General features: G+C 43.0%; 1 protein-coding gene across 1 annotated transcript in view; it reads left to right on the plus strand.

Annotated features, from left to right (window-relative positions):
• The window catches only part of ZNRF3 (zinc and ring finger 3), a 155,676-nt gene that overhangs the window by 121,331 nt on the left and 14,156 nt on the right, over window positions 1-20,189 (plus strand). Inside the window, exons 3-5 of the mRNA XM_066603191.1 lie at window positions 13,822-13,896; window positions 16,296-16,427; window positions 16,577-16,687. Coding sequence (XP_066459288.1) covers window positions 13,822-13,896; window positions 16,296-16,427; window positions 16,577-16,687 — 318 coding nt within the window. The remainder of the gene's footprint in view (window positions 1-13,821; window positions 13,897-16,295; window positions 16,428-16,576; window positions 16,688-20,189) is intronic.

Consider the following 20,189-nt stretch of genomic DNA (forward strand, 5'->3'; position numbering starts at 1 on the left):
GATTTGATGTTTTAATATTTTAACTTATTAGCTGCAAAAATGTTGCATCTTACTGGTTAGGACTGTTGCCTTATAGCAATGGGACCCAAGCTTTGAATCCAACCATGGGCATCTACCTCGAAACGCATTGTTTGTGCTCTCTCCATGAGCTTGAGTTGGTTTACTGGTTCCTCTGGTTTCCACATACACTCAAAAAATCATTTTGATACAAAGCCAAGTGACCTAAGAAGCTCAAGTGTGTGTGATATAGGAAACAGTGGCCGAGACCCATGAGTGTTGACAATCTCTGTATGGTGGGAAATAAATAATACGCTATGGCCTTAATATTGGTCTGTAGATGTTGAATTTGGATATTCTATCAGTAAGAGCATTTCTAGTTAGGAAATATTTTTCAAGAGTCAAACATCTACGACTTACCCTTAGGCCTCCCTCACACAGGCGGTTTTCAATGCTGCGTTTACTGCGGTTTCAACAGCGCTGGCAAGCGTTTTGCCAGCGTTTTTAGCACAGCTGAAAATGCAGCCGAGGAAGCTGAAAAAAAATCAATACTCACCTAGCAAGCGCCTCCTGGGCACTTGCCATTGCCAACAGAGCATCTTTTGCTAGTAATGGGGTTTGAAGACTTCCCCACTCCAGCAAGAGATTGCTTTGATTGGCTGAGCCGCTGCAGGCTCAGCCAATGAGTCAGCGCTGGATGCACCAATCACAGCCATTCATTAAATGGCTGTGATTGGTTCATCGTACACTGGTTGTGATTGGTTCCTTGAGCGCTGCCTCAGCCAATCAGAGCAATCTCTTGGTGAAGGGGGGGAATCTTCAAACTCCATTACTAGCAAAAGATGCTCTGTTGGCGATGACAAGTGCCTGGAAGCCTGCAGGAACACTGAAGAGCAGCGGGAGGGAACTGTACGGTGCCTTCTAGGGGAGGATACATTTTTTTTTTTTTTTTAGAAAGTGTAACTAGAGCTTGCATTCAGCGCTGTCAAAAGCACGGTACTAATTTGTGCTGCCTTTTCAGCAGCGCTGAAACCTCTGCCCATTCATTTCAATGGGCGACGCAGGGCTGAAAACGGCCAAAAATAGAACCTACATCGCTGTCAAAGTGCAGCGTTGAAGACTCTGCATTTTGATGCTCATGTGAGCAGCACCTTAGGAATGAGCGTTGTACAGTGTTTAGCGCAGCGCTGAAAAGGCAGCGCTAAATGCTGTACTAAAACACCTGTGTGAGGGAGGCGTTCTAATGAAGTTTGTATAGATTTATTTTCTGCCATGTGTTAAGCAGGGTTTGTATAAAAACACTTGCATTGTTCTGAGATTTTTTTTCTTTTTAAAGTACAATGTGCATACAGCATCTGCAACTAATCCACCAAGTCTGAGTGTCTCTGGAGGAGAGCCACAGGTGAGATCGTGTCACCCTGCCAAGGTTGTCCTCCCACAAATATAACATGATAGGTGATACAATGATCGCTTGATACCCCCAGCGCTCCCAACGATGTAAGGTCTGAGCCCCTTATTCCTTCTCATTGAACCACCTTAGCAAGGAGGAGTTTAACCCCATTTTGGGCTTAGGGATGCATAGATTTTTGGGGGATTTTCATCTCCACTTTTCAACTTTTTTATTTTCCTGTTGATATGGGCGTATGAGGGCTTGTTTTTTGTGTGGTGAACTGTAGTTTTCATTGGTGCCATTTTTGGGTACATAGACGATATTGTAAAACGTTTATTAATTTTGCTATGATGAAGAGAGAAAATGCATCAATTCTGCAATAGTTTTTTGGTTGTGTTTTTTTTTTTTTTTTTTTTTTTTTTTACAGCATAAATGACACAATAATTTTACATTAATCATGCAGCATAAATGACACAATAATTTTTGGGGGTCAGTACAGGTCGGTAAAATTGCAACAATACCAAAATTCTTATTTTTTTCCCCCCTAGGTTATTCCACTTTTCCGAAATGAAATCCCTTTTTTTTTTTTCTAAATCGGTGCATTCAAGGTCCTATAACTTTTATTTTTCCATGGACGGAGCTCTGTGGGGGCTTCTTTTTGTGTGATGAGCGGTAGTTTTGATGGGTACCATTTTTTCGTACACACAGATTTTTTGATTACTTTTATTGTGTTTTTTTGGGAGGCAAATGGAAAAAAATAAGCATTTTGCCTCAGTGTGTTAGGGTATTTTTAACGCTTTTTGCTGTGCAGGATAAAAAGTGTGTTTCAATTTGTTGTACGAGTCGTTACGGATACGACATTACCACATATGTGGGATTTTAATTGTTTTATACTAATGGGGGAAAAAGCACAAAAAAATTATTATTTTTATCTCTGTATGGGACTTGTACCATAAACCTATGATCGCTATGATAAAGCCGTCATATGAACACTATCATAAAATGCCTTATTGCACCTCATTGATTAGAGTTGTGGGGTGATTAGATGAACGGTCTTGCCACCAGAGACCCTAAAAGTGGTTCCATACTTGGCCTATAAAAAGGCTCTCAGAGGCTCCTTGTATGTAGTGACCTCTTTTTCTACTTGTGTAGAGCTTTTTGACCACTGGATGCCTCTATAACACAATAAAAGATTTTGCCCAGTTAACCAAATTTGAAAGGGGCCATATCATTGGAATGCAAGAAACTGAATGGGCATATCAATAAATTGCCCACCACTTGAGCCATTCTGACCAGACTGTTAGGACCATTGGATTCGTGATCACAGCCATACAAGGCTACCGGGCTCAGGACGCCGTTGACAATTACGAGCAGCTCCAACTGTTTGTCTGCCATGCAGAGACAAGTGAACCCATTTTTACAAGCCCCTGTGTCAGTTGGAACCATTTTCAGGCACTTGTCTGAAGGACATTTGGTCACATGGTGACCATTAAGTGTACTGCCTTTAACACTTGCCCACCATTGCCCCTGTTTGTAGTGGTGTTGTGAACAACGAAACTGGACTTTTATGGAGTGGAACAGGGTTATCTTCAGGGACAAATGCAGGTTTAGTTTAGGCAAGGATGATGACCAGTTCGAGTCTGGAGACCTAGGGGTGAGCGCCTCAACCCTGCCTTTGCTGTGGAGCGGCACACTGCCCCCATTGCTGGTGTGATGGTCTGGGAGGGAAGGGCATTGTGGTACAATGATAGCTCAGCGATATGTTCAGGACATCCTGCAGCCAAATGTATTGCCTCTTATGGCGGCTTCCTGGAAGCATTTTCCAACAGTATAACACTCAGCCACACACACAAGGCTGTCACAGGAATGCCTCCAGAGTATTGCCACACTTCCATGGCCTGCCCAGTTGCCAGATTTATCACCAATGGAACATGTATGGGACCATCTGGGATGCCAACTCCGACAGTCTACGAGTTTGCACAATCTAGAGCAGTGATGGCGAACCTTTTAGAGACCGAGTGCCCAAACTGCAACCCAAAACCCACCTATTTATTGTAAAGTGCCACCATGTCTGTTTCAAAATAGACAGCGTGCAGATTTTACCTTCTTTTGGATCCGGAAATGCTGTGGAATTTGCCACAGAAATTTCCGCTGAGGTCATTTTGCAGCATTTCCACCTCGTGTAAACATATCCCAGCAGTGATACTGGGGCACCCCTGCTGGTATTTACTAATGTGGTGAGCGTCCGACGGCTCTGAGTGCCAGCTGGGAAGGCTCTGAGTGCCGCCTTTGGCAAGCGTGCCATAGGTTCGCCACCACTGATCTAGAGGCTCAGTTGCAGCAAATGTGGAGCGATATGCCACAGGATACCATACAGAACCTGTATGCCTGCATGACAGCCCGTATCATATCTGTCTTTCAAGCTACAGGCAGCCCAACAGGGTACTAGAGCCTCTATGTCCATCTATCACATCTTGTATCCAAGCTAGAGGCAGTACAACAGGGTACTAGAGCCTCCATGACGTCTGTATCACATCTTGTATCAAAGCTAGGGGCGCTACAACAGGGTACTAGAGCCTCCATGCCCATCTGTATCACATCTTATATCAAAGCTAGAGGTGATACAACATGGTGCTAGAGTCTCCATGTCCACCCGTATCACATCTTGCATCCAAGCTAGAGGTGGTACAATAGGGTACTGGAACCTCCATGCCCACCCGCATCACATCTTGTATCTAAGCTAGAGGTGGTACAACAGGGTACTGGAGCCTCCATGCCCCACCCGTATCACATGTTATATCCAAGCTGGAGGTGGTAAAACAGGGTACTAGAGCCTCCCATCAAGTGTTCAGTTTTCTGCAATAAATTATGCTTTTGCTCAGATATTGTAATCACTTACTTATATCAATGTTACAATCACACAGTCGCCGTCCTGGAATGGGCTTTCTACTAGTATATAATACAAGTAGATGTACATTGGCAGGTCTGGTGGAACTTGAAGTTTTATTACATTGTTTGATAAGCCATCGGCATAGGTATTTGAGTGCTGTATGTTAATATAAAATCCTTCCTATGTCTCCAGCTGATCAGCTCCCTTACATCATGATAAATAACATTTGATGAGTTGTGTCCTTCCTTTATAGGAGGTTGTACCAGGCTTAGGGTACATCTGGATACAATTTATTATGTAACAGAATTTTTCTTGGATTCTTCTTTTTCTGTGGTATTTCTACTAACAGCATCATTGTGAAATATCCGCCATAAGTTAGCAGTGTTAAAACTTGCAGAGTAGGTGTTACATACCTGAATTCTTTTACTCGTTATTCACTGTATGATGCCAATGACCAAGGGACCTTAACACAAAGGGTGGTATTGACTACCCCCACAACTCCCCTTCTGTGTATATAAAGGTCACTTTACACCATCTCCTCAAATATTTCAGATCTCGTACGTTAGAAGTCTACTGTCTCAAAATGTATCGTCTGGCAATATGTAGCTCAAAAAACCTAATGGGGGAGTCCTTGAAGCCCCAAAAAGGCCTTGTATTAGTCTGCACCACCACACCTTGTTGGTGTTGGGGGTCTTCAATGGAGATCAGTGCTGATGTTGCCTGAGTCCAAATTCAAAAGAGATTTATAACGAGTACCCGGAGAATCATAAGTCACTACACACAGCAAGTGAATCAAATGAATTCTACTTTATTGTTGAACATTGCCAGTTCTTATACAAGAGGAAAAGAAGGCGTATCCAAATGTTGCCTGGTACAAAGATACTTTACTTTACATAGGTCAAACTACTTTACAGAGGTCAAACTACTTTATATTCTAATATTGCTGACCAAGTCCTCATTCCAATAGATTACCATATGGCTGCAAACCAAGGCCTTCTAAACAAAAAGGTACCAGCACATTCCTGTGTGAAGTGGACATCAAACAGTTGCATATGGTCATAAATATTGACTCCACATTGTCTGAGTACAAACTTAATTACACCTCTTATCCTATTTCTAAGTAACATTGGTATTAGTATATCTTGACGCCACCGGAACTAGGGGGTGGAGACAAGATACACTCCCACAACCAACGCCCCCCACTGGATTGGCTGGGCAGGTCAGCTTCGGGCAAGTGCTACGCTGCTCACAGTCGGTCCCACCGTCGCTCAGCAGCATTGAAATCAGGCTAATTGCACCCCGCAGTTGTTCTGTGGATTGTGCGCGGTGCTGCACCTGCCTACTGCTCTGCTGCTCACACTCGCTGGCACACTGCATCGCGGTCCTCCGTCTCACAGTTCTACAGTGTGGTCCGCTCCCTCCCCTGCTGTAACAGTGGCCACCGGAGCTGCTGTCACTGACTCCTCCGCTGCTTGCGTCGCTTACAAAGGTTGCGCTCTGAAGATTACCCGCAGACACATGCCGTTAGGTGTCAGTGGGGTCGGTGCCACAGCTGTGCCTTCAGGCCTCCCAGCTCTGCAGCACTTCTCTCAGGCGGTGCGACTTTCCCAGGCGGCTGAAGGAAACAGCGAGCAGTGTGAACAGCAGCAGCAGCCCATTAAGGCCGACTGCCGGTGGGGAAATTCAGAGGAGCAGCCTGGGGAGATGATGACAGCAGCTGGCTGGGCAGCAGCAGAGCGGACATTGCCAGCAGCAGCAGACCATTACGTCCGAGCTCTGGAGGGTACATTTACAGGAAGAGCAGCTCATTAATCCCAAGCGCCAGAGGGGACCTTCACTGCAGCAGCCTGCGGAGATTAGGGCGACCCATTGCCCTGGGCAGCCAATCCAGCGGGGGGCGTTGGTTGTGGGAGTGTATCTTGTCGCCACACTCTAGTTCCGGTGGCGTCAAGATACACTAATACCCACCATGTTATTACCTCTACTTGATTAACAAGGGCTCAGAGGCAGAACAACCCACATATGAACCACAGGCCAGTAACCATGCAGACAATGTCAGACGCTAAACATCTTTCATATCTAGAGAATCCACCTCCGAGGACCTACCACCACTGGGACAACCCTCACCTCCACCACCCACCCAAACTTCAACTCCCAACCACAACCCAGCAAGTGGTAATGAAGGTCCACACCCCATAAAGGGAGGGTGGGTAGTAGATTGCTCTCGGGCAGACCTGAAATGACCACCCGCCTGCCTTTTAACCCCCTTTTATAGCCCACTAAGCTCACCTTGCTCCTTCCACTCCTCCCGCAGCTACATTAAGCCCTTCCTTGTCTAATTTTTAATCTACACTCCCTCCAAACCCAGTGATTCAGGCCTCCCCCTTGGCCTGTCGGCCCTAAATGCAGCCTTAGGGTTGTCTCACACATGTTGGTATAGCGTATTCTGCGTGCGGACTATGCTGTACCAATCTCCCATAGGCTGCCGTGCTGTCGCCACTAATCACCATGCACCAAGTACACAATCTCATTGCATACTTGCTGCGTGGTACGCGGTGAATTACCGTCTGAACCCGGTCTATCTTATTAAGTGTAAAATGAATGTGGATTTATAATATTTTCTAAATTTATGTTTAAAGGGGTTGTCCCGCGCCGAAACGGGTTTTTTTTTTTTTCAATAGCCCCCCCGTTCGGCGCGAGACAAACCCGATGCAGGGGTTAAAAAAAAACAACCGGATAGTGCTTACCTGAATCCCCGCGCTCCGGTGACTTCTTACTTACCTTGCGAAGATGGCCGCCGGGATCTTCACCCTCGGTGGACCGCAGGTCTTTTGTGCGGTACATTGCCGATTCCAGCCTCCTGATTGGCTGGAATCGGCACACGTGACGGGGCGGAGCTACGAGGAGCCGCTCTCCGACACGAGCGGCCCCATTCAGAAGACAGAAGACCGGACTGCGCAAGCGTGTCTAATCGGGCGATTAGACGCTGAAAATTAGACGGCACCATGGAGACGAGGACGCTAGCAACGGATCAGGTAAGTGAATAACTTCTGTATGGCTCATAATTAATGCACGATGTATATTACAAAGTGCATTAATATGGCCATACAGAAGTGTATAACCCAACTTTGTTTCGCGGGACAACCCCTTTAATTAAAAAAAAACACAAAAACAATTTAGTTACACATTGCAGCACACATACATCAGATCACATCACTGACTGGTTTACTTGCTCTTCTAGTTCTGCACATTTAACATAATAGTAAATGCCCCACACCTCAGCCTAAAGGATGTTTTTCTATAGTTTTGCTCAGGTTTCATTGAACATCATTACAAGTGCAAAACTAAGAAGGGAAGCTGATGCAAACTGTGCACAGGGCCAGGTGCATGGACTTTGAGTGTCCTTGAAGTTCAGTTAGTGCCCTGTTCGTGCAAGGCATATTTGGCACAGACACACTCATGCTTTTACTTTGTGCAATTATGTAAGAAAGCGCGCTCATTCTCATTTGGACACCGGCACTAGAGCGTTATTTGTGATGTGCGTGTAGATTATATTTTGAATGTATTTCAAACATGCTTAAAATGTAACTTTTCAAAATCTTGTTCCTCCAACTCGGATGTTGTAGAATTCAGGGAATGTTCCTATATTTATGACTCCTCTATTTACAAGATTTGCTAGACCTGTTTAATACAAAAGCATAAAGGTACTGTTGTATCTTGTCTCTACCAGAAGAATGGGTGGTGACAAGCTGCACGCCCACAACCAACACCCACAATTTGATTGGCTGGTGTGGAGAATGGGTCAAGGCCGTCTCTGTTGATACCCTGCCAGTGTCCCATGTGTGCTCCGAGCTCCGCTGTTATACTTTCCCCAGCGACCTTCTTCCCTGCCGGTATCAGTGCTACCTGCCCGGCAACCCCTTAAGCTAGCACCGCTTTGGTCTCCCCACTCCGCTTTCATACTTCCCCTGGCAACCTTCTGCCTTTCCGGCGTGCCTGTCACTGCCCCTGGTCCGGTGCTCTGCCTTCTCCCGCCCCTGCTCCGCCGTAGTCTGTCACCCGCTGTCAGTCTCCTGTCCGGCCTCGCATAATGGCTGCAGTATGTGATGGCAGTGAGGAGACTCACAGTGTTGGAGCTGGGAAGGAGACAAGGGACAGCAGCAGAGGGGTGAGTGACACCAGGCAGAAGGGGAGATAATGAGTGACACCAGGTGGGAGGGGAGATAATTGCTGCTTTTACGCAGGAGTAATGATCACTTACTGAATGGAGGTGGAGCGCACCGCAGATCTTATGCAGCCGCCCACTTCCATTGAGTAAATGGGCAGTTGTTCATAGATGAATTTGGTTTGGGACTGTGATCAGATATTGGGCAGTGATTTTATGCAGCCAACAAAGGCATTTTAGCCTTCCTCCATGGAGTTTGACACCCATAACTCCCAAGAGACACCTATCGCTATGCTCTGATCTCCAGTCATTTCTGATTCTCTTCTGCCTATCCACAATTCAGTCTTTTATAAATTCATGTTGCAGATGCGAACATCTAAGGAGTCCCCTCGCTTTTGTACAAACTTGACATCCCATCATATTCCAAAGTTAATAAGACCTTTGTGATGGTCTCTACTGATAGGTTTCAAATACTGGTAAACTCCTCCATTACCAACATAAGCCTACAGAGACTATGATGAAGTCCACAGCTATATAGCCTGGGTCCTTGTTTATTACAAAAGGACTTCCACCCCTGGCTGTACCTTCTTTCATAGACTCTCCCTGTACTCGTTGGTGCTTGTTAAAAATTCATTCATAATTAAGAAGCAAAGTGTCTTCTATGGAAAATTAGTTCAAAAGATTTTTTTTTTCCTTTGCCCCACCTTTCTTCCCTGGGGCTTCCCTAAAGCCTGACAACATGGGCGGATTACTAAAAAAAGAACTTAACTACCTCCCATCCAGAAGCTCTTGGCTTGGATGAGTCCATGTCATCACTTTATCAATTTTTCTTTTTCATACGGTCCGTAGTTTTCTTATGTAAGTTAAGAAATATATATATTTTTAATATGACTAATTCTATTTTATGCAACTAATCTAACCCACAACTGGACAAATCCAAGGAGATTTTTCACAACTAGCACAAGGGAAAAGTGGAGGTGTTGCCCATGGCTACTAATTAGGTTGCTGTTCTTAATTTCCCAAATGCATCCGGAAGATGAGACATGACAACTGGTTGCTATGGGCAAGTGCTCTACTTTTCGCGTGCACTAGGCTTCATAAATTACCCCTATGTGTTTTCACGAATGTCAACTGAATTGTACATTTGTTATAAATGTACATTATCAACTTGTTCTAAAACAAGTAGCTATGTAAAGCACCACAGTAGACGACGGCGCTATAGCAATAAATGATAATCTAGAAGATGGCACTGATGAGAGGGGAGCTGACATATGAGGCAAGTAATAACATAAAGCCCTAGAGAAACAGAAGGGGGTTGCTAAGAGAAGGCAGTGAGAAAAAGAGCTGGAGAATAGGAGAACAGAGCAAGAGATTGCATTCCGTGCTGTTAGCTGCTTTGATCTCCTGCCAAGAGAACCTGCAAGGTCGGAGCCAGCAGCCCTAAAGTTCCGGATATGTGAGGCTTGTGGAATGCTGGAGTGCATGTATGAAGTGTGTGTAATGTGTTTGATAGGTACTCTCATCGTTCGCACAGCTCCACCAAGAGTAACGTCTGAGAAAACAATTTCAAAGGGATTTCAGACATCTATGACCCTTAGATCTAAAAACTATATTACAAAACAAAAGTCTTAAAGTGACCCTCCAATCGGAAGCTAAAAAATTATTGTAAGCTAGTACCTACAGGAAATGATTACCTGCTATTTATTCATCCTCACATCTTACTCCTTGGCTGTATCTTAGCTCTGTTAGGACAAAGTTGTGATCTGTGACTATAGTTTCGTTGTGGGGCTTAATCTGAAATAGTCTGGGACACACCCCTTGTCTCCTCATTGGTTCAGGCTGTAGGGGCGGCATTATTCGGCATGGATATTTCTCTTAATGTTTGACCATCGTTGGTGGGATAGCATCAGATTCTGGCAGCATTTAGGCACAGAATCCCCATCTATATACCATACACATTATATTAATCCCCACCTGAAGAAATTAAATCTAAGAGCAGATTTTTATAACTGAGTGAAATAATGCTTACAGAAATTAACTTACTGCTACAACTCTAGATTACAAGAAATGGCAGCAAGTGTCTTTTCTAAGGAGTGAAAGCCATTAGCTCTGAATGTTATCTGTAAACCTATAGAATTCGGCACTTGCGACAATTGTCAGCAGTAGGAAAAGTCATCAGAGTTTTACTAGCAGTCCATAATGATGCATGTGATAACAGAGAAGTCCTATTGCATAAATGTCCATTTAATCAATACATGCAGTGACCATGCTATATAACGTAATTTTGGGATAGCCGGAAAACAAAGTTAGGCTATGTTCAGTGTGTACATTCAGCATATTACCCCGGAAGAGGAATTGGAGCGCTCGTATGCCAAAATCTTTTATACATCAGGCCATGATGCATGAACATATGCCTCTGATTGAAGCGGCTTATAGCCAAACTAATGAGTGTTTCGGGCTGCTGGCAATATGTCTAGCCCCCCCCCCCCCCCGCCTTTCATGTGTCTAGGCAATGGGAGAGGGAAGAGCCAAGAGGATGGCAGTGCTGTGAGCCATGGGGATGAAGCCCCACCTTCAGTAACGTAATCACACTAGGCATCGCCCACACGAGACATCATGGCGCTCATCTTGGCCTGATGGAAAAGCAGCTGCGTCACAAGAAGAGGATCAAGCGGTAGCATCAGCCAGAGCAGCAGTAAAGTGGTGGAGGCCGTGACCTGGCAGCCACACAAGGGACCACGCCAAATTTCACAAGAGCGTGCAGGCGACTGTGAGACTAGAAATAGTGCACAGAGCTGAGTTGTCGCCTAGTTCGTGCCTAACCAGAAAAATTCTGGAGATTCTGACCAGAGATCGAAGCCAGGCCATGCTGGTGCTCAAAGGAGACAGAGACTGGAGCAGCTAGATTTAAATGGCGTAGATCAGTGGAGGTTACTCCTCTTGCTAGGAGGACACATGAATGATTCTTGGCCTCAGTTAGGAGTGCGCACCATGATAGACTCTAAGTAGTGGTTTGCAGACCTGAAACAAGGGATTACGAGTTTTTTTAGCAGTTATTTGAAACATATAGCTTAGTGAGCAAAGGAATTGCCCGTACGATGTGTGATGTAAGTGTGCACCAAGTCACCGAACACCAAATGTAAGAGCGAAAAAGGGAGCAGCCAGTTTGACCTTTTGCAGTTTGAATGTCAAAGATGTCCTGGTGTAAGGATGCTAACAACGTCCTGGACACTGGGGTGGTGGAAGGTCGGGCTACAGATAGTGAAGCAAGTAACCACCACAATGAAGTGCAAGGTTAGCAAGAGGTAATTGTTGCCGCCAGATGTCAAATGCCATGTACCCAAATACTATTGGTTATACCGTCTGATGCAACACTCAAGTACTAAATGCCCTCCTATAGAGTAAAAATAACACTGTCGTTTCAGTAAAAGTTCAATTTTTTTCTTAATATGTGCGGTCTCCGCCTCCATCTGTCACCACCGCACCTTAACACACCTGCTTCACATACACACAGAAAACTCTGTGAGCGATGTCTGAAATGACTATTACCTCTGTATTGTTAAAGGGATTTCCAATTTTATAGGCATGCCATCACTTTATTAACAGTGGGGATCAGACCTTTAGGACCCTGCAGATCTTGCGAATGAAAGGCACACAGTGCTGGTGTACTGCTGCATCTCCTTTGCTGTTCTTCCCTTGTACAGCAGCACCCCAGCCACCCACTGTGTAGGGAACTGCGGCACAGACCCTTTTACTTTTATAAGATGGGAATAGCCCTTTTAATTCAGAAGTTTTATGTGCAGCCTTGTACTACATAAACATTTAGAAACACTGTAGCCTCTGGGATGTTTTATTACAAACTGTTCTTCTATGACCCCTAGTGGAAAGAGAATAAAATGCATCTGGAATGTTCCTGTTTGCTATCCTGCTCTCACTGCCCATTTTGAGTACTTATGTTTGAGCACTAAGTGTTGTCTTAGACTAGTAAACTGACTATAAAATATTTAAATATATATAATATTGTCGTTATAGTGTGTAAAATACCTTCATTCTCTGAATTCAACACTTTTATGTAGCTGGAAAGTATTCCGTAACTGAAGTAGTGTCAACTATACTTTAAATATAGATAAGTTTTCCATGGATTTTGTTGCCATTTAAATGTAAAATGTTGCATGATCACTTTTTTTTAAATGTTCTTCGTCTTTCTTGCTCATACACATTGACATAAGAAAACAGGCATTCAACATGTTTTTTTTATTATGCCAAATAACTTTCATGTCTTATGATGAATACTCATCAGTTGTCAGATTTAGCATTTGCGTTTCTCTGCATCATATTGTATCGACATGAATTGCAACTTTTATAAGTGGTCAATGTCGGTTAAATGCCACCATGTGAATTGTTTGGTCACACATTTGAACAACTAGGGGGATCCTTATCAGCGTGACTTACTAATTAAATTCCTGTCTATAAGGTGCTTTGTAGAGTCCCTTCTCTATATACTGTACATACAGTAAAAATGATAAAGGCTCTATCACGTGCTGTTGAGATCTAGTGTATATGAACACTCTATAAGGCTAGGTTCACACGGGGAGGATTTGCCGCGGAATTTCGATGCAGCAAATCCGCCTGCGGCCACTAATCCCGTAGTTATCCAGCCATCTTGACACGAATTTGCAAACATCTCGTTACGTGGGGCGGGCAACTTGTCGCAGTAAAGTGGTGCGGAACTGGTGGTGTGGCGCCGATTTAGAAGATGCAGTATGTCTGGATTTTTTCCCCTGTGGCCTCTCTCCTCTCTATGGGGAGAGAAAGCCGCAGCGGAATTCCGGCGCCTGGACTGCTCCAAAACCCACAGCAAAATGCCATGGGTTTTGAAGCTGCGCTTTTCCAGTGGAATTCCCACGGTCTTTTGGTGTGGCCAAACTGCGGGAATTCTGTTGGAAATCCGCCTTGTGTAAACCCAGCCTAAGTCTTTTTTTTTTTTTAATATTCTGTCACTTTTTAACAAAAAGTGAGTATTGTGATCTCGTCTACTTCTTAATGCTTTGGCTATGAGATAAATAATTATTTATACCATAGCAATCTGTCACTTAAAAATTAAACCAGTGCCCTGAATGATTGCGGTCTCCAATTCCTATAATTTTCAGTTGCATACAATATATCTTTCTGAATACCTTCCATTGCTTGTTGGGCTGGTTTTCATAACTAGACGTGTCTGCTTTTCATTACATTATCAATTATCTATTCAGCTTGAAACCCTTGCAGAAGCTTTGCATTCCTACTCTGACATCTGTGGAAAAACAGATGTCACACTGCAGATAAATAATTCTATTGTATATTGTCCAATGCAGGTTATTTTCTTTTTTTGTGTTCTAGGCTAAGCGGGCGGTGCAGAGAGGAGCTACAGCAGTTATCTTTGATGTCTCGGATAACCCCGATGCTGTGGAGCAGGTATGTGTTGCATTTGTATAGGAGTTGGTAAACAAAGGCCAAAAGACCATAAAAAAAGCAAAACAAGAAGCAAACATGTATCAAGCTTTATTGAACATAAGCAAAGAAAGAACTATATAAAAAAAAAGGTTTAAAAACTGCAGATGTGATATAAGGAGAGGAAATGTAGCACCCTGGAATGAATCCATCTAAAAGGTGACAAGGAATACGAAACCAACGTAGTGAAGAAATGATGGAACTGGCGCTAGCTGTACAAACAATAGACCAAGTATTCTATTACAATCAAATGGACAATATGAGCAAAGCTAATGATATGACATCCCCAAAAAGTGCACAAAGATGATTGCATTGAGGCAATGCTGGCAATACTAGGATCGCAATAAACATTAACTACAATAGTTCCCTTCCATGATGCCATAAACACGTATTGCTGCAGCATATGTAGCTTCATCAGGGTCATCCTTGCTTCGGGTTACAATCATGCTTCAGTGCAGTCGTCTTCGTGCACTTGATGTGGATGTTACATTATTCAATGAGGTTTGCTAATGTTGTCTTCTTATAGGCTACTTTGTACTGTCCCAACCTGTCAAATTTTTTTACTAGGTTGGATCATAGTCCTTGTCACATTTTTAGATGGATTCGTCCAAGGTGCTACATGTCTTCTCCTTTTTATGTGTGTGGGGAGGCAGGATCATGTCTGGAGTTTTTAAATGTTTTTAGTTTTTTTGTTTGTTTTTTTCCCCCATATACTTCTGTTTTTGAATATTTTTAATAAAGGTTTATGCATATTGTTATTTGAGGGTTCAAAATGTCTTTTGGTCTTTGTTCACATTGTTTTCCACCATAAGGTGGTTGTTCCCCCACTATATGCCTATTTGTGGTGCCCATCCTTTTGACTTTTCATTGGTCGTTGTATAGGAATTTGGCTGTACGAAGCATTTAGATTGCAGCACTTTTTTTTGCAGAGCTGCACAGTGATGTTCAGTATTGAATCTCTTATTAGACCATTCGGATTCTGCAAAGAAACTCAAGGTAGTATATTATGCATAGGGTTTTACGTAGGCAGGTGTTTACAGCACCAAATCTGGCTGTACACATGAGATAACTGTCAGCTGAACCTGTGTGACCATGGGCTTGACATCACCACGTGCATGCAAAGCTGTAGAGAATTACAAATCCTCTGTCAGCTGACCCCAGGCCCTACTGTGCTGATAGATCTGTTCCATCATATACACCTTATCAATACCATCATGTCTTCATAAAGACATGATTTATGGTGGGCAGATCTTATGTAGTATTAATACTTCCATTATATCAGCTATGTCTTGGGCCTCCTGCACATGACAGGGTCGGATTCAGCTTGCAGGACTCGGCAGCAGGATCCGACCCTGTGCCCGGCCGGTGACACTGTTTACCTGTCCAGATTCTTCTCTATCCGCACTGCAAAACCACCGTCCGGCGCAGTACAGATTGTGCTGCACTGTCAGGCAATTACGTGGATCCCGTGACATTTCTGCAATGATGATTGCGGAAGGGTCACGGGACGTGCCTTCAATGGAAGCCATCCAGTCAGAAACCGCACAGAGATGGAGCATGCTGCGTTTTTACTGCCACAAGCAGAAATCACAGTTGATTTCTGCTCATGTGTAGGAAGCAGCAGTTCTCCATAGGAAGCTATGGATAGGATTGGCTGCGGAAGTTCGGGGGCAGCCGCCAGCCCCGGATTCTGCGAATCAAATCTGCCCGTGTGCAGGAGCCCTTAGATATTAGTAATTTGCAGGCACACTGGATATATGTTCAGTGTATTATTAAAGGGAGCCGGTCACCTCCTTTTAGCCGTAGAAGTTTTATATTTGCCTTCTCCTTCGTTCCCCTGGTGTTAGCCCCTGCTGCTAAGTAGTCTGCCATTTCTAAATCTAGAATGGGTGGACTACTTGGCAGCACTGCTCAATGCATTCAGCAGGGGCTTCCAGCACTCGCACGAGTGGGAACGATGGGGGAGATCAGTATAAAACTTACATCCTTGGACTCCATGGGTCAACTACTTTCAGCCCATAAGCTTAGCTAAAAGTAGTTGGCGGATTCCCTTTAAGCTTTCTGTCGTCTAACTAGTCACCCAGGCATTTCTTTTCTTTCTATTTGTCACCTTTCCATCCCAAATAGGTAAAAGAAGTCAACGGCAGCTGGGATAAAGGGGCATCCAAACATGTTGAGGGATTTCAGTAGAGCATATGAAAGTATTACACTCGTTTTCAGAAAACTGGTTTTGCAAGTGGCATTATGGTTTCAAGGTCCAAGCAAACCACTTTAATTATTGCATAGAATGTGGACTCGTAGTGTAACTAGACAATCATTAATTTTGACATTTTCTTACTTTTGTTTTTCTCTTCCTTTCGCAGCTAAATCAAGGCCTGGAAGATCCGCTTAAGAGGCCAGTTGTATATATGAAAGGAACTGATGCTATTAAACTGATGAACATCGTCAATAAGCAGAAAGGTGCCCGAGCCAGGATCCAGCATCGCCCACCTCGGGTAAGCTCTGTGCTTCTTGGAGATGCCCTTGTTCCATAGCAATATATGAATTGTAAAGCTCCGTAATAGACCACTGATAACCAAAGGGAAGGGGGAGTTAAAGATTCACTTAATGTATTTTGTATTGATTGTCTCCTTTTCCTATTCAGCAACCCACTGAATACTTTGATATGGGTATCTTCCTGGCCTTCTTCGTGGTGGTGTCACTGGTCTGCCTTATCCTTCTTATCAAGATCAAATTAAAGCAAAGAAGAAGTCAGGTATACATTGGTCATATTGCTACTGTGAGGGATAATGGAATGTAACCCTTTCTGGACCAGATCTGTTTTGAGCCTTCATGCCCAGAGCAAAATTTCACCCTTTAAGATGCTGCCTTCATTTTTTAGCTTTAGAGTTCTTTATTTGTTTTTTTGGAAAGAGGGGGAAATGGTCAGAAATAGGGGAAAAAAAATACGGCTTTTTATGATTTTCCCATTTTATTTTTTAAGGTAGTTTGTTCAGTTAAAAATATTAACCGCAAAAATGAATCCTCTAGTTCCCCCATTTATAACGATCACATAGTGTAATGTATGATGTTGCTGTAGCACAGGAAGCAACCCTATTTTAGCTTTTAATGGATCTCCCTCCATAAGCGTTTGCTGCATCTTCTTTATGTGGACGATAAAGAGAAAATAAAACCGGCGCTTTGTTAAGTAAAGGTGCAAAAGCAGGCAAGGTCGGAGTAAAATAAACTGAATTGTTGGCTGGGGAAGTTATTATATGTTTTGCATCACAGGAATGTATTAATGCAGAACACATCTGTGTCGTGCAGGATGTGTAAAATTGGTGCACATGGGTTTGAAGAGGCGTGCACTTTTTTGGGGGGGTAGCTTTTTATTTACTTTTTTATTTTTTAGGTTTTTTACATTTTTATTTGTACTATTATTTTTACTATATTTACTTCTTAACTACATAATTTTAAAATGGGAACACAGGTTCCCATTTTATCTATGTGTTCCCACAGACAGATCACTAATAAACAGTGATCTAATGATAATGGCCCATTAGATCACTGTTAACAGACATGCAGAGAGGATGTATATCGCATTTCTCTGCAGGCCCCCTGTACGCAGACATGTAATGCCATTACGGACGTCACAAGATTTCCAAGTAACCACCCAAATGTGGAAGCAGCACTTCCGCATTGGGGACTTGGCGCTCAATATGAGCGCTGTGTTGGGGGTTTTTGTATGACAGGCAACCTTCTCATACTACAGGATCGGACTACCAGTGCGACAGCCGGATCCTACCGATGATGCTGTATACAGGAGTACACAGCAACCTCAAACTCATCACGTAAATGAATGAGCTGCAGCCACAAGGGCTAGCCTGCTAACATTTATGTGGTTTCGTTGTCAAGGGGTTAATGTGCCATCGTGTTCTTGTTATTGTGTATGGTTGTTTTATGTCTTATTTTTTGCAAGATATTGCTTTGAACAAGAAATCTATTCGCCAGCTAGGAATCACAAGAATTTAGCATTGGCTGTGTATGGGTATTGCAAGCTAGCCCCATTTACTTCAATAGAACTGAGCTGTAATACCCCACACAAGTAATGGACAGGTATATATTGCTGCTTCTGGAAGAAAGCAGATGTGTATTTCTAATCCTGAACAATCCATTTAAAGCTGGAATCTGATTCTGAATTTCCTAGTCACTCCGACTTTTTATTTTATTTTTTTTAATCATGCTTTTAACCCCTTAGTGATGAAGCCTGTTTGCGCCTTAGTGACGGAGCCAAATTTTGGAAATCTGACATGTCGTTCAATGTAGCATAACTCCGTAAAGGCTTTACATATCCAAGTGATTCTGACATTGTTTTTTCGCCACATGTTGTACTTCATTTTGGTTGTAAAAAGAGACCGATATAATTTGTGTATATTTATTAAAAGTACCAATATTGGAAAAATGTTGAAAAAATTGTCATTTTTTCAAATTTTCAACTGTAATATCTCAAATATGTCCAAACATACTGTACAAATTTTTGATAAGATATATATTTCCATCTGTTTACTTTATTCTGAATGCACACTTGAAAAACTTGTGTTTTTTAACCATTTATAGGACGTACAAATTTAACATTACTTTTCAGCATTTTGAGGAACACTTTGTTTTCCTGCACAAAGCCAAGTTTGCAAAGGCTCATGAGTGTCAGAATAATAGATACCCCCCCAAATGACCCAATTTTAAAAACTACACCTCTTAATGTATTCACTGAGGGGTGTCATGAGTATTTTGACCCTACCAGTTTTTTTCAGGAATTAATTCAATTTAGAGGAGAAAAAATAAAATTTCATAGTTTTGCAAATATGTCATTTTGAAGACATATTTTTTTTCCTATATTGCCCATTAAAATGAGGATTTACACCCCAAAATGGATACCCCCGTTTCTCCCGTGTTCAGAAACATACCCATTGTGGCCCTAATCTTATGTCTGGATGCACAACGGGACCCAAAATGAAAGTAGTCGGTGTCTTTCAGAACATAAATTTTGCTTGAAGGCGTTTTAGGCCCATAGCACTTTTGTAGAGCTCTTGAGCGGCCAAAACCAAAGAGAACCCCCACAAGTGACCCCATTTTGAAAACTAGACCCCTTAACGAATTTATCTAGGGGTGTACTGCCCATTTTGACCCCACAGTTTTTGAATGAATTCAAGCAAAGCAAAAGGAAAAAAATGTGATTTTCGTTTTATTGGCAATTCTGTCGTTTTAAAAACTGCTTTTTTAGTACAGCACACACATGAATGAAGCCTTGCACCTCAAAATGGATACCCATGTTTGTCCTGTGTTCAGAGACATACCCATTGTGGCCCTAACCTTATGTGTGGATGCACAACGGGGCCCAAAATGAAAGAAGTAGTCGGTGGCTTTCAGAACAGAAATTTAGCATGAAGGTGATTTAGGCCCCATTGCCCACTTGTAGAGCCCTTGAGCGGCCAAAACGACAGAGAACCCCCACAAATGACCCCATTTTGAAAACTAGACCCCTTATCGAATTAATCTAGGGATGTACTGTGTATTTTTACCCTACAATTTTTGAATAAATCTAAGCAAAGCAGTAGGAAAAAAATTACAATTTTCATTCTTTTGGCATTTGTATCAATTTAAAAACAGTTTTTTTTGTACAGCACACATAGGAATGAAGACTTTCACCCCAAAATGGATACCCCAGTTTGTCCCATGTTCAGAAGCATACCCCTTGTGGCCCTAATCTACTTAAAGGACACATGGCTAGGCCTATAATGGAAGGAGCACCCGTTTGATTTCAGGGTACAACGGAATAAGTTCCAGGCCCCATTGCCCACTTGTAGAGCCATTAAGCGTCCAAAACTATAAAGAACCCCCTCAAATCACCTAATTTTAAAAACTAGACCCCTTAATGAATTCATCTAGGGGTGTACTGTGTATTTTGACCCCACAGTATTTGAATAAATCTAAGCAAAGCAGAAGGAAAAAATTACGTTTTTCATTTTTTTTGGCAATTTTGTCAATTTAAAAACTGTTTTTTTATACAGTTTACATAGGAATGAAGACCTTCACCCCAAAATGGATACCCCCGTTTGTCCCGTGTTCAAAAACATACCCATTGTGGCCCTAATCTACTTATAGGACACATGGTTAGGCCTGTAATGAAGGGAACACCCGTTGGATTGCAGGGCACAACTGAATAATTGACTCCATAAAAATATCCCCCCCCCCCTCCGCGCCCTTTTCGGCGTTCCCCA

This window comes from Eleutherodactylus coqui, chromosome 5 (genome assembly GCF_035609145.1).
Source record: "Eleutherodactylus coqui strain aEleCoq1 chromosome 5, aEleCoq1.hap1, whole genome shotgun sequence".
In the NCBI taxonomy this organism is placed as follows: domain Eukaryota; kingdom Metazoa; phylum Chordata; class Amphibia; order Anura; family Eleutherodactylidae; genus Eleutherodactylus; species Eleutherodactylus coqui.